At 36.1% G+C, this 14,958-nt stretch overlaps 1 protein-coding gene across 1 annotated transcript; it reads right to left on the reverse strand.

The window, feature by feature from the left end:
- Window positions 1–12,769: 12,769 nt before the first annotated feature.
- LOC145093318 (UDP-glycosyltransferase 83A1-like) lies at window positions 12,770–14,576 on the reverse strand. Its single transcript, XM_079031420.1, has 2 exons — window positions 13,998–14,576; window positions 12,770–13,904 (listed from the first exon to the last, which is right to left on the reverse strand). The coding sequence occupies exons 1-2, from the start codon at window positions 14,476–14,478 to the stop codon at window positions 12,985–12,987; spliced, it is 1,401 nt and encodes a 466-aa protein (XP_078887546.1). The 5' UTR covers window positions 14,479–14,576; the 3' UTR covers window positions 12,770–12,984.
- Between the last annotated feature and the right edge of the window lie 382 nt (window positions 14,577–14,958).

A 14,958-nucleotide genomic window follows, 5' to 3' on the forward strand; every position in this document is an offset into this window, starting at 1 on the left:
ATTCAGTCCCCATGTTCATAAAAATGTTAACTTTATGGAGTATTTTTACCCATGCATGTTGTGACAACCAGAAATTTCTAACTTGTAAATCCATTCAATTCAATCAAAGTTAGTCTTGTATCTATTACCTTTTGGTTGTGCTAAGGATTATTCTGTGAGTTTTTAAGCCTCGTACACTTAGGACTTGATGCTATGATGTGTGAGTAACGAATCCATAACTTTCAAATTGAGCCAAGAACATTCATCAAGGGTGTTCACGAACCAAACAAGGGTTTACGGCCATAAACCCATGTTGGCCGTGAACCCCTCATCATAAGTATATATTTCCTTCATTAGTTCTTCATTTCTCACCTCTTTCAATCAAGAACACTCAAACCCTCTCAAGTATCATCAAGGGAATCCATCATTTCTCTTAAAAAACGTAAGTAATTCATCCATTTTTCTAGTTAATCTTCTTGATCATATGAATCCTATGAAACACATCCTTGAATTCATCGTTTTCCTTCAAGATCTTCAAACACCAAGAACACACACTTGTTCTTGGAGCCGTAAACACCTTCAAAACTTCCATTAAGTAAGTATCCTTTCCATATACTTATTATCCTTTAGGAGCTCTTGAATCCCCATGAAACAAACACCTTTTAAGCATCATCTTCAAGAGTTTACGACCGTGAACCCTTCACGTGTCCGTGAACCCTTCAAGTGATCTTGATTAGGGTCGTAAACCCTCGTTAGACCAAGCCTTGTCCGTAAACTCTTAAGCATCTTTGGCCGTGAACACATCTTGGCCGTAAACACACCCTTGTGTGTGGCTGTGAACTCCCTTTATACAATCATATGTGATTGTAACACTTAATTCCAAGTGTTTCCTAGTCTTTAAGGTTGTTTCCAATACATGATTAGTTGTTATACACTAATTGTATGCCTATATATGTGATTATATGTCTAATAGGATCAAATTGTGCTTCGGGACTCCTTTTGTGATATCAAGCACCCTTTATTTATCTTCCATTTGAATCACTCACTACAGGTGATTTCATACCCATGAACTTATCTTTTAAATGATTTTAAATGCTTTTATGGGGGGGGGGGAATACAAGTATAAAACATTATAGTTATAGTATCAATCACATGTGATTTATAACTATCAAACAAGAGGATTTCTTATAAGTAAAAAATAACAATTTGAATATTGAATTTTTGAATAGAAGAACTACTTCAAAACTGTGTTATCAAACAAACTGTTTCAAATCATTTTATAAACTAACATCAAGTCATCAATAACCATTCAAATGGATAAAACTCTTTGATATAAACTCTTTATCATTTTTACAAAAACTCTTTTAAACTTATATATTGTCAAAATCATGTCTATATAGATATAGTTATATAAATAAGGTTGAAAGGGCTTAGGACTGATAACTCACTTTATTTCTTGTTCCTTGTTTGGTTGTGGACTTAGGGTATCGGTTGGTTGTCTGAGTGTCATTTAAATCTTAGTTATATATTTTGTATATGTATGTAGATTCAAAACTAGTTTGTGAAGGTTGTTCTTATGTAAACTTTTGGCTTGTTTCGTTCCCTTGAAAATATAGTTAACATTTTCAATACCTTGTCAAAGATTCAAATCCCTTTCAAAATCATGGACTCTTATCAATACAATGAATGTAACTAACTACCTAATCACATTTTCGATAACATAATTGCATCCGTCACCGAATCAAAATACTTCCAACTCAAACAGTTGTAATCCTTTTCAAACTGTACTTTTAAAACCGTAAGTTTTTTCTTGGTATCTTTCAACCAAGCAATTAGTTCACTTACCATAATATGGTTGTCAAGAAATTGTCTCCATTTCATAAATGTAGTTTGAACCAGTCTCAAAACTGAAGAAAAAACTTTTTCAAATGGTTTGCTAATATTTTGTCACATTTTATACCAACTCCCAAAAAGATGTATTTGTCCAAAATTAGTAATATAAAATAGATCACTTACTTTTGGGATTAAATCACTAAAAGACGGATTAAACAAAATAATTCATACATAATTTGTTAGGTAATCTTGATTAAACTGGGTTGTCTTCATGGGTCATTAGCAGTGGAAAGTATATCAAGGAACCAATTATATTGATTATTTTTGTAAAGCAAATATTGTAAATTTGTTTATTATCATCTCCATGATTACAGGAGATGACTGCGTACATATTTTTATCTTTTCCTGCGTAAATATTTTTATCTTTTCCTCTCTCTCTCTCTCTCTATATATATATATATATGTATATATATATATATATATATATATATATATATATATATATATAGCTAGGTTCAAATGTTTCTAGCAACTATTGTATGCCTAAATGCACCAACGAGAATTCAAGAAATAATAAATAAATAAATAAATCATTAAAGGGTATTTTGGAGCTTTTGTACTTTTAATTAAGGAAATCATTTAATTGAAATCTTGCAATTAAGGAAATAAAGTAAATATATTTGACCTAGTCTCTCTCTATCTTATATCCTTTCTTTATATTTCCTATAGTTGTTCTTTTTCACCTACAGGGAGGATGAAATCAAAATGAGGAGGCTATTACCTTTTCTTAAGCCGCCAAGAGACACCGCCACCCCCCGAGGATCGTTGCTGATGTCTACCCTTCACCTTGATTTCCTGCCTGGTACGCATATTGTGTTTCCTGTTATCTCTTTCCTCACTCTTAACGACTAATCCCTTGGCTCCAATCACCATTGATGCTCTCACGCCTTCCTCACTGTATGTTGGAAACGAAGTTCCAGGACACCTTGCGTCCCTCTGTCGTAACGTAGAACAAGACGCTTTAATGGCACACATCTTACACCCAACAATTTTGGTTTTTATGGTTCTATGGTCGTTCTCTGTCTTCATCAATAACTCAATTTCATCTCCTTTTTTTTGCAATTTACCCCTTATATTGGTTCTCGTAACAAATTCAATTTGAAGAAATTGAAGGAATTAAAAGCTATTCATCTATCGATTGTATAAGAAGTATGGGATTCGAGATCTTGATGTGGCTAGGTAGGAGTTTTTGTTGGTCCACCACATGTTCGATGAAATGCTTAACAAACAATACTGGGTTAAACTTGATGCCAATGAATCCAATTTCAACTATTGACTTAAGATCTATCCACATGATGGAAATTGGAAAGGCGAATGTGGTGTGCAGGGGAAAACCTTTCCCAACTCGACATTTCCTACCTATTATCCTTCTTTGTTTATTTCTTCATAATTTATTTAATGTAGCTCAAGTTATGGGTTTTCATTCAAATTAGTTCTCAAGCTATCATCTGTGATTGAGTTTGAGTTTTTATTTGATTGATTTTGTTGTAGACTCAAGTTAGGGGTTGTTGGTGACAATCAATTAGACGAGGGCATTACCGAATCATTATTATAATGAAAGAGTGAAGCAGGTTGTAGTAGATAGGTAAAGCCACTAAAACACTCATTAAAATCATTTTGTTGACCTGTAAATTCTTTCAGAATGAGGGCAATATTCTTTTATAATAAAGAGGGCTTTAGTTGATTGAAGGCTACTATTCTTTCAGAATGACCAAGGGTAAATGAAGAAGGGTAATATTCTTTTATAATAAAGAGGGAAAATTGATCAGACCTAGACAACCAATAAAGGCACGGAAACTTTAATTTTATTCTTTTACAATGATTGTTCTCTAAGAATAAACTCGGATTTTATTCTTTAACTTTTTTTTTTCATACTAGAATGCAAACGCATATTCATTCTATGAGAAGATAAATATTACATAAAACATATGTTGCTAGTGTGACAACCTGAAATCTCCATTCTGAACAAACTATATCAAGCCAATAGAGGTTAGAACAGTTTCAGTGAAATTCCAAACTTTGGGTATAAGTTTGAGTTTTTCAGGATTTACACTTAAGGAGATATCAGGAGAGTGGTTGCACTAGGGTTTTGTGCAACACTGTTATTTCGATACTCTATGATATTAGAGTTCATTCCGGGAATAAAATATTTTCTGCCAAAAATCTCAGGACTATAAATAGAAAACTGAACCAAATAATTCATTAGTTACATTTCCAATTAGAGAAAAGCCAAATTCTCTCTCACAGATCTTCGGGTTTTTATCCTAAATCGTGAGTACTTCAATCTAGTTGTATTATATAGCTTAGATTGTGCTTAATAACATCAAAATCACGACAGAACAACAAGATCTGTGAGTTTACTCCCCAAGAACATCTTGGAGAGTAAACTCCTTTTCAAGAGCCAAATGGTGCCTAGTCTTTCCTTAAGCCATGAAACTAGTTTGGACTTGTACACTAACGAGTTTTGGGACAGAAAACAAAATCAAAGCAACAAGATTTGAGAGTTTACTCCCCAAGAACATCTTGGAGAGTAAACTCCTCTTGGAGAGTAAACTCCTTTTGGAGAGTAAACTCCATTTTAAGGGCCAAAAGTGTCCAAACGTCCCACAAAGCCTTGGAAGTGAACCTTGAGACTACCCATGACATGTTTAGACATCCAAAACAAATAGAATCAAGGGTTGAAAGTGAGTTCACGGCCAAGAAAGTTCTTGGGCCGTGAACTCCATTTTAGGGTGTCAAAATGCCCTAAATGCCACCCTTAAGCCAAGAGACTAGCATAGCTTTTTACCTTGATGTGTGTAAGACTCAAAACAACCAAAATACCACCACCCAAAAGTGTTTACGGCCACAAACACATGACCAAATGGTCTATGGGCCGAAAACTCAAGTTAGGGGTGTTTTGGTGCCACAAACACTTCCTAAGGCTTAGGCATGAATTTAGAATGCTTCCTTATGACCTTTAAGGCCCTCATAAACATATTTAGACATGAGTTTACGGTTGTAAACTCATTTGGGCCGTGAACACCCCAAAAGTGCCAAAAGAAGTGGTCTTTCTCATCCTAGGCTAAAGCTAATGTCCCTAAATCATTCCCTAGCTTTCATACTTACACAAACCCATGAGTGACCATGAGTTTACGGCCGTAAACTCCCTTGGGCCTTGAACTCATGGTAGTAAACTCATATGTGTGCCTTTATACCTTCCTATGTTGAATCACATGTGATTCCAACACTTGGTCAAGGTGTTACCTAGTCCCGAAAGGTGTTTCCTTTCAGATAGATGTTATAAACACTATATTCATGTCAATATGTGTCCTTATATGTCACTTAGGACTTATTGTGTCTCGGGACTTCATTCGTGGAACTTCTCATCCCTATACGCGTACCCGCTAGAACCACTCACAACAGGTGAGTAAATACCCCGTAATCAATGTTTTAAATGATTTTAAATGCTTTAATGGGGGGGGGGGGAATACAAGTAGAAAATAGTATGTTATTAAATCAATTTTATGTATTTTATATAACTGTGTTTTCACTCAGTAGATTTCACATACTTCAAAAGGTGACACATGAAATGGTTTTCTATCTTAAAATACCTTGATAACAAAAGTATTAGTTTTGAAATGTTTATTAAAATGACATCAAGTCACTCTTAATTATTGTTCAAAACTCCTAGATATCTTGCAAAACCATTATTTTTACATTCTTGAGCAAAACTACACTTATACGCATATGTTCTTATATATGTATTGATGTTATAGTTTCCATCCTTCGTTCAGTTTCCCACACCCTGGTGTATCGAGGGTGCATAAATCTACTTGAACAATCAATTACTTTCCAGTTAATTATCATAGGGATAGTTAGAAGAAACAAAACATCATTCCTATTACAAGGAATCACACAAGAGTCAGTTCATTCATGAGTCTATACCAGTACCTTACATGATACATGAGTACAATTACCTAGGATTACATGATACATGATTACGTTTACATAGCTACATTTATCTGAAATACGCTTACATGAATACCATACATGAATACTGTTACTTAGATACATTATCCTGTATTCACTTACCTAGATACTTGTACCTAGAGTTATTAGGAAGATTTATTCGTACCTTCTGTGTAAATTTTCCTGCCTATCCCTGTTTGATGGGATGTCTAGACGAGACTAACCATTCCGGAACCCAGCTGTTAGCAACACTGGGTGATGAACATCTACGGATGTCTAAGGTTGTTACTGATATTAGGAGTCAGTTACAGAACTAACCATTCCTCCATCCTATTGTTGCAACAGAGGATGAGATGAAAATCTTCGGATGATTATTAGGTTAACGCTGATATTAGGAGTCAGTTACGGAACTAACCATTCCTCCATCCTTCTGTTGCAACAGAGGATGGGATGAAAATCTTTGGATGATTATTAGGTTAACACTGATATTAGGAGTCGGCCACGGGACTAACCCTCCCTCCACCCTGTTGCCGCTACAGAGGGTGAGGGGACAATCTTCGGATGGTCATAGGGTATACCTTTCGCTTCGGCGATGTCATGTTAATCCTGGTCACCCAGGGATAACACTTACATGATTATGCTTTTTCCTGTTTACTTTATTTTGTGATATATTCACATAAACGATGAGTTAGACTAAGTACTTTAGTACTAGTCAATAGAAAGGAAAAACTATCATTTTACTTACATAACATTTAGGTCTTGGTAGAAGACTATCATATTATTTTCCTATTTTACTTTATTTTGTGATATATTCACATAAACGATGAGTAGACTACGTACTTTTAGTACTAGTCAATAGAAAGGAAAAACTATCATTTTACTTACAGAACATTTAGGTATTGGTAGAAGACTATCATATTATTTTCCTATTTTACTTTATTTTGTGATATATTCACATAAACGATGAGTTAGACTACGTACTTTTAGTACTAGTCATTAGAAAGGAAAAACTACCATTTTACTTACAGAACATTCGGGTCTTGGTAGAAGACCACATTTCTTACTTATATCAACTGTTCTATTTAAAGATTTATACGACATTCTTAACAGCTTTCCAAAACAGGACAATAACACTTAAATACTTATGAATTCACCAGCTTTAGGCTGATACTCTCTTTCAAAATAACTTGTATTCTCAGGTCACCAGTTAGACAGGTACGATGTCCAGGCCTTGAGGAGACGGAGCACAGTCAAGACTCGTCATATTTTGATTATTCATTTTTATTGTTGTACATTATGAAAGAACACACATGTATTAAAACTTTACCATTTAATGCAATAGATGATGTTGTTTCTTGTTTACTACTTTACACTGTTATGATACTTCACATGACGTCCTCCACCCCGGAACGTTTCCGCCGTTCTTGGTTTTGGGGTGTGAAAGGTAGTAATTTTGAAAGAATACATTTATACATGTTTTAGAATGTTTATGCATATAGAAGAAAAGACTATGATTTAAGTTCATTCTGTAAGAATATTATTGTTGTATTCTGATAGAATTGTAGTTAATTATTTGTATGTTTAATGTGCAGTTGTTACAAGTGTATCACTACAAATTACTTGGCAATGAATTTCTGGTAGAAATGTATTGAAGAATGGCTTGAAGACCTGATGAGAAAGGCTTAAAGAATGAATTAAAGAATGATCACACTCACTGTTTTAAGAATTTTGTTACTTTTTTAATAATTATACTTGTTATTCTTTCAGAATGTTTGTTATTATTCAATGAATCACAATCATACAATATAATTATTTGGTATATTATTATTTCAAGAATCGATTTGTGTAGTCTTTCAGAATGTATTTACTAGTTTAGGGTTGGCATTCTGTCATTCTACAGAATAAAATCGAAAAATATATTTACTAGTTTATGGTTAAAATTCTATCATTTTGACAGAATAAAATCGGATTTTTTATTTTAAATGAATTTAAAATATTCAGATTTTTAAAAACAAAAGAAATTAATTATCCCTAAAAATCCGAAAATTTTCTTTTTTAATATAGGTTAATTGACTAAAATGCCCTTATGCTCATATTTGTGTGATTATATGGTACATGTTATCCTATTCTACTATCATTGACCCTGAGATCATGACTTTTGATTATATTCCATCCAATGGTCCGAATCTGTGCATTCTGGCATACAATAGTTACCAGAAACAAAATAACCTAACCATATATATATATATATATATATATATATATATATATATATATATATATATATATATATCAATCCCTGTAATGATCAGTTCTTGATTTTCAAATCCTATCATGGTATCAGCTTAATATATCGATCCTTCCTCCCTAAAACTTCCAATTCTTCTTCATTCTCCATGGCTGGTCCTTCCTCAAAGAGGAAGCCATGTTGGAGACTCTCAGTTTGTCTACTGCTCGTTCAGTTTGGACTACTCTTTAGGCAGCCTATAGCCATAACTCACTAGAACGGATGCATATATTGCGTGACTCTCTCCGATAATTACAGAAGGGAACCTCTTCTGTTGTTGAATATGGACAGACATTCAAGAATATTTGTGACCAACTCTCTACTATCGGTCATCCTGTTGATGATTCTGAGAAGAGTCATTGGTTCTTATGTGGCCTCGGCTCTTCGTTTGAAACCTTCTCCACAACACAAAGAGCTATTACTCCACCTCCTTCTTTTCGAGATTTGCTTTCAATGGCCGAGAGCCATGTGCTATTTCTAAAACCCATTCACGCTAACCTGGCTCCTCAGGCAGCCTATATGGCTTCCCATCAACATAAAAGTCATGCTTCTTCTCGAGATCGTGGACAACAAAAGACTCGTGGTGGAAATACTTCTGGCCATGGACGTGGACGTTGGCCACCCCATTGCCAACGTTGCTGACAACAAGGACATTATGCTTCATCTTGTCCAAGTCTTGCAACTTATACCCAACATGCTTCTACAGTCGATGCAAATCTGGCCCATGCATTTCATAATCAGGGCAATGTTACTACAAATTCCCCCGATTGGTATGTTGATTTCGGAGCATCGGCACACATGACATCCTCTCTGGATGGTCTTAACACCAAAGCTACATACACCGGTAGCGATTCAGTGACTATTGCAAACGGTAAAACATTGCCAATATCACATATTGGCATTTCCTCTATCACTAATCTTCCTTTACTTGACGTTTTGGTGGTTCCCCATTAAGCCAAAAATATCTTATCAATCAGCAAACTAACCAAGGACTCTCTTGTCCATGTATTATTATCTGATAGTTTTTTCATATTTGATCGACACACAGGAGGTTAGAGCATGGGGAACTTGTGAAAATGGGTTACACATTCTTTGTCAAGGGAAAAAGGATTTTGTTTCAACCCTCTCTTCTCATCACATAAAAGCATCTTATGAACGATGACATAGCTAAATCGGTCGCACTTCTATTGATACTATTCAATTAGTAAATAAAGTTTGTCACTTCCAAGTTACTTCTTTACTACATAAACCTAGACTATGTTCTTCTTGTCAAATGTCCAAGTCACATCGTTTACCATTTGACTTGAATTATAAACGTGCATTATGTCATTTGGAACTTATTCATTGTGATTTATGGGGTCCGCCACCCGTTGCTTCAAATGAGGGTTATTTATATTATGTAACATTTCTTGATGACTTTTCACGTTTCATGAGGTTTTACCCTCTCAAAACTAAATCATAATTTTACACAGTTTTAGAATCCTTTCTCCCATTTGTGCATAATCAATTTGATTGCAAAGTTAAGACATGCCAAAGTGATGGTGGAACAGAGTTTACAAATATACACGTTCAAAAATTATTCATCTCAAATGGCATTCATCATCGTCTCTCATGTCCACACACGCCACAACAAAATGGGCATGTTGAACGTAAACACCAGCATATTATAGAAATATGTCTTGCTATGCTTTTCAATTCTCATGCACAGGCCACTTTTTGGGTTGACGCTTTTTCTTCTACCACATACATTATAAATCGTCTTCCTACAATGATGACTAACAACATTTCTCCTTATGATATTCTCTTCAAACAAGCACTATCATATGCCAATTTTAAGGTTTTCGGTTGTCGTGTGCTCCCTTATCTTCGTGACTATGCAAAGCTCAAACTTTCTCTAAGAAGTACATCTTGCATTTTTATTGGGTATAGCCCTAAGTACAAGGGATACCAGTGTTTGGACCCAACCTCACGGATCTATCTAAACCGACATGCTCAATTTGATGAAGACATATATTCTTTTAGTGGGGTCTCTCCTCATATTGATGAAACTCAACTTACCTTTGCAAATTTTGATGACTCCATTCGTCCACTTCAAAAATCAACCCCATTGCCCTCTTCAAGAAATCCCATAACTATTCCTAAATCATCCACTGCATGTTCTGATGAAAATATATTACCAAGCTTCTTATGTGACCCACCCAACCCTATAAACCAAACCTCAACCCCACTAAACCCCTCTAACCAAAGCCAATCCCCTATACCACCCATTTCGACACCTACATCACCTTCCACTACATCCCACTCCCCACTTAATGCTTCCCCTTGTGATGCCCACATCTCACCTCCCTTGCCCCCTCCTCCACTTTCAACACACCAAATGATTACCCGATCAAAAGTTAATATTTTTAAACCACGACATTTTGCCGATTTAACCTTTGTTTCCTCTAGCCCTATTCATCATGCCATGTTCGCTGATATGGATCCAAAGGGATATAAATCAGCCTATAAACACTCTAAATAGGTTAATGCAATGCAAGAGGAGGTTGATGTCTTGCACAAAAACAATACATGGGTACTTGTTCCGTGTCCTTCATGTGCCAACGTTGTTGGTTCCAAATGGGTTTATCGAACAAAGTACAAATCGACTGCAACGATTGATCGCTACAAAGCTTGCTTAGTGGCTCAAGGATTCACCCAAATACCTAGTTTCGATTAAACTCTTTCCTTCAGTCCTGTGGTTAAGGCCTCTACGGTCCTTGTGGTTCTTTCTCTTGCCACAATTAACAATTGGCATTTGCACCAACTTGATGTCAAAAATGTGTTTCTACACGACAGTCTAAGTGAAACTGTTTACATGGAACAACCACCGAGCTTCAAAAATTCATTCGCTCCCAATCATGTGTGTTTACTTAAAAAGGCCCTTTATGGGCTCAAACAAGCCCCTCGAGCTTAGTTTCAACGTCTTAACTTGTTTCTTGTGAACCTTGGTTTTGTTTCAAGTAGATCCGACACTTCATTATTTGTTTATAAACAAAACTCGCTTGTTCTCTATCTACTTGTCTATGTAGACGCGAAAATTCTAACAGGAAGTAGTGAGACGGGTTTTCAAAACTTCATCGGTCTTCTTCATCATGAGTTTGCCATCACGGATTTGGGGCCTCTAAATTATTTCTTAGGGCTAGAGGTTTCTTCCACCAAAAATGGACTCTTCTTAAATCAATCTAAATATGCATATGCTATACTATCTTGTGCAGGTCTTCTTGAAGCAAAAGCCTTGGGTACACCATTGAACACCACTGATTCTTTCACAACTCAAGGGACACGGTTCAATGACCCTATATTGTATCACTCTCTAGTCGGTGCTCTTCAGTATCTTACCATTACTCGTCCTGATCTTTCCTATGCCGTGAATCAGGCAAGCCAGTTTCTTCAAACACCCACTGCCTCACACTTCTGCCTTGTCAAACAGATTCTTCGTTCTGTTAAACGAACAATTTCCTATGGTCTAACCTTTGATAAACCGCCACGCACCAACCTTGTGGTTTATTCGGATGTTGACCGGGCGTGATGCATTGAAACACGTCATTAGACTTACGGGTACTCCATTTATCTTGGTGGAAATCTTGTCTCTTGAAGTGCAAAGAACCAACCCACCGTCTCGAGATCTAGTTGTGAATCTGAATATCGGATCCTTGCCAACACCGCTGCTGAAATTATATGGCTTACTCACTTGCTTCGGGAATTACATGCCTTACCGTCTGTTCGTCTCACTATTCTTTGTGATAACCGTAGTGCATTGTTCTTATCCCAAAATCCAGTATCTCGTAAACGGGCGAAGCACATCAATATTGACTACCACTTTGTTCGTGAATTAGTCTCCTCTGGTCTTCTTCATACTAAATATGTTCCAACCGACCTTCAGGTGGCTGACATCTTCACAAAGAGTCTACCTCGACCAAAATTTGAACAACTTCGTACAATGCTATGTGTTGGACCACCACCAATTCGGTTGAAGGGGGCTAATGGAAAGTAAACCAAGGAACCAATTATATTGACTATTTTTGTAAAGTAAATATTGTAAATTTGTCTATTAATATCTCCATGATTACAGGAGATGATTGCATACATATTTTTATCTTTTCCTCTATATATATATATATATATATATATATATATATATATATATATTTTCATATCAATCACTATTAGGATTACTTCTTGATTTTCAAATCCTATCAGTTAGATTAAATTATACATGTTTTTGATTTTTTAATAATATAGAATTGGGTAAAAGCTATAACCGGAAGGAGTCAGCCATTTACCTCGTCATTAGGTAGAATCCATATCTTATTAATTTCCACGTGTCTTGTCAGGCTATAAATATGGCCATCTACGTATGAGTGAGTGAGCACTTTTTTAGCAATATTACTTCTTCTTTGGGCCATCGGATTAAACCTATAAAGAGTTGTATGAAATGCCAAATAGGAGAGAGAATACTTTAATTTTTAAAATCTCATAAATTTGTATTATAATTCTATTGAATGGTTGAATGGCCCATTCAACTCTACCTTCTCTCTCATCTTTATTATATTCAAATTTATTATATTAAACTTTTATACAACTGGCCTAATTTCCAAAATAGATTACTATAACGGCACATTGAATAGCCAATATGATGCAAGCATTCAAGCCTAATTAATTAGGAAATCCTTACAATTGTAATTGCAGCTCTAACAAGCTAGCTTTCTTAAATGACTAAAAAGTAAGGGTATTGGAAACAAATGAAAGGGTACGTATGCCTTTGCATGGAACTTTAAATCAATGAGCTAAATGCCCTTGCTCGCCTCTTTTTTCAGAGATTCTTGCTCATAATATCATATAGTGTCAAATTGTTTCTTGGCATCTGTATCTTTCTCTTTTATCCACTCTATAAAATTGCAAAGATTTTGATGCGTGCATCCGCCTTCTCTAATACTGCTTGTAACCTTCTCTTTGATATCCATGGCCTTAGCTCTGAATGTATTATCTCCGAGCAGCTGCTCTACCTTACCTTTTATTTCTCCTCTTTTTATGATACCTGCTTCATCTTTCTCAAACCCCAGCCCAGTTTTCCAGATGTCACGAATGTAAATTTCATTCTGAAACTGATCAGCAAAGTATGGCCAGCACAAGAAAGGGAGTCCATTTGTAACACCCTCTAAAGTAGAATTCCAACCACAATGACTCACAAAACAAGCCACAGAAGGATGAGCTAATACTTTCTGTTGAGGTGCCCAACTCAGTATTCTTCCACGAGAGCCTACTCTTTCCACAAACCCATCTGGGTAAGCAGCTGTAGTCTCCTTTGTCATGCCTTGCCGCACAACCCACAAGAATGGTCTGTTGCTAAGTTCAAGACCAAGTGCCAATTCTTCAAACTGTGTTTGGTTGAAAATGGTGAAGCTCCCAAAAGCTACGTATATGACCGAACATGGTGGCTGTTGGTCGAGCCATGCTAAACAGGTGGAGTCTTCTTGCCAGAAGTGACCTACTTGGTCAGCACGTCGGTTGCTTGCTAGCAAAGGGCCAATTGGCAATAGCTGGGGGAAGAGGTTAAGTGCTCCAGGCTCCAGCTCAGTAGTTGATCTGCATAAATGCCATTCCGTCAATCTGGAAGCTTCAGCAGCTTCTTTTACAACTTCAAAGAAAGCTTCTGAAGTGGGCAAGTCCTCAAAGCGTGTCCACCAGAGGTTCGTTGGTTTTATAAGTGGCATCGTTTCTGATAGCTTAATCATCTCCTGATTTAGAGGTATGCCTGAAATAATATATATATTAAGAAAGGTTAAACAACCTTCTTATCAAGCTAAGATTCTTATAAAATGAAATTTGTAATCATTGCATGTTTCACCATTGTTGTTAATGATTCCATCATCAATCAATTTCTGACAGCTCAACATGGAAGTTAGCGTGGTAACTGAGGCTGGCCAGACGGTTGCTCTTCTAATTCCCATCTTCTTTGCGACTTTTATGGCCCATCCCATGCAATTATCAGCAATAATACAGGTAACTTTGCTGTTGTCTTCTTTGTTAATTGTGTCTATAAGTTGTTCCAGTTTGCCAGGCATAGTTTGTAATATTGATACTGTCAACTTACAAAGGTCACTCCTGTCCTCCCATGGTTCTAACCCATCAGGGATTGAAACCGACTGCAATTGATCACTAAAACCATCATTTTCTAACGAATTGCTTGTTACCTGCTTGTGAGTGACCTCGGTGTTAACAACTGTAACTTTGACTTCTTGATCGACTAAGCGTTGAGCAAGCTCCATTAGAGGGATGACATGGCCTTGTGCGGGATAAGGTATGATTAGAACATGTGGTTTTGGCATGATTTCTGAAGGATGTTTTCTTGGGAGGTTCAAACAAGTGTTGGTGCTTTCTATACTTTGTGATTTTGCTCCATTTTATTGGCAGAAATTATAGGTGGTTGCATTATTTGCTACATAACAATAAATACGCGGTTCTTCTGTCGACTCCATACTCTTTATTGCATAAAACGACATCTCTGAAAACAGCGTTGATGGACCCTTCAATAATTTTTTTCCTTTTATGGCATACATATGAAACCTGCAAGTGAGGTATAGTTTGGAGATCAATCTAGGCCATATGATATTCCATGCCCCGCTGTGATTGACGTGTCATATACCCAATCAAACTATATAAATAACTGGTATCAAGTCAGCCAAATCTAGAAGCATCTAAATGGGTGTAAACATATTAGACCATCAACTAAGCTATAAGCGACTTCTGGACATCAGGCAACCGATAGTCTTAGCCATGTTTTTGTTGAAAGACAGGTAAGCAAAAGC

This window comes from Lactuca serriola, chromosome 3, assembly GCF_051521515.1.
Source record: "Lactuca serriola cultivar US96UC23 chromosome 3, Lser_US96UC23_V15, whole genome shotgun sequence".
Classification (NCBI taxonomy): Eukaryota; Viridiplantae; Streptophyta; class Magnoliopsida; order Asterales; family Asteraceae; genus Lactuca; species Lactuca serriola.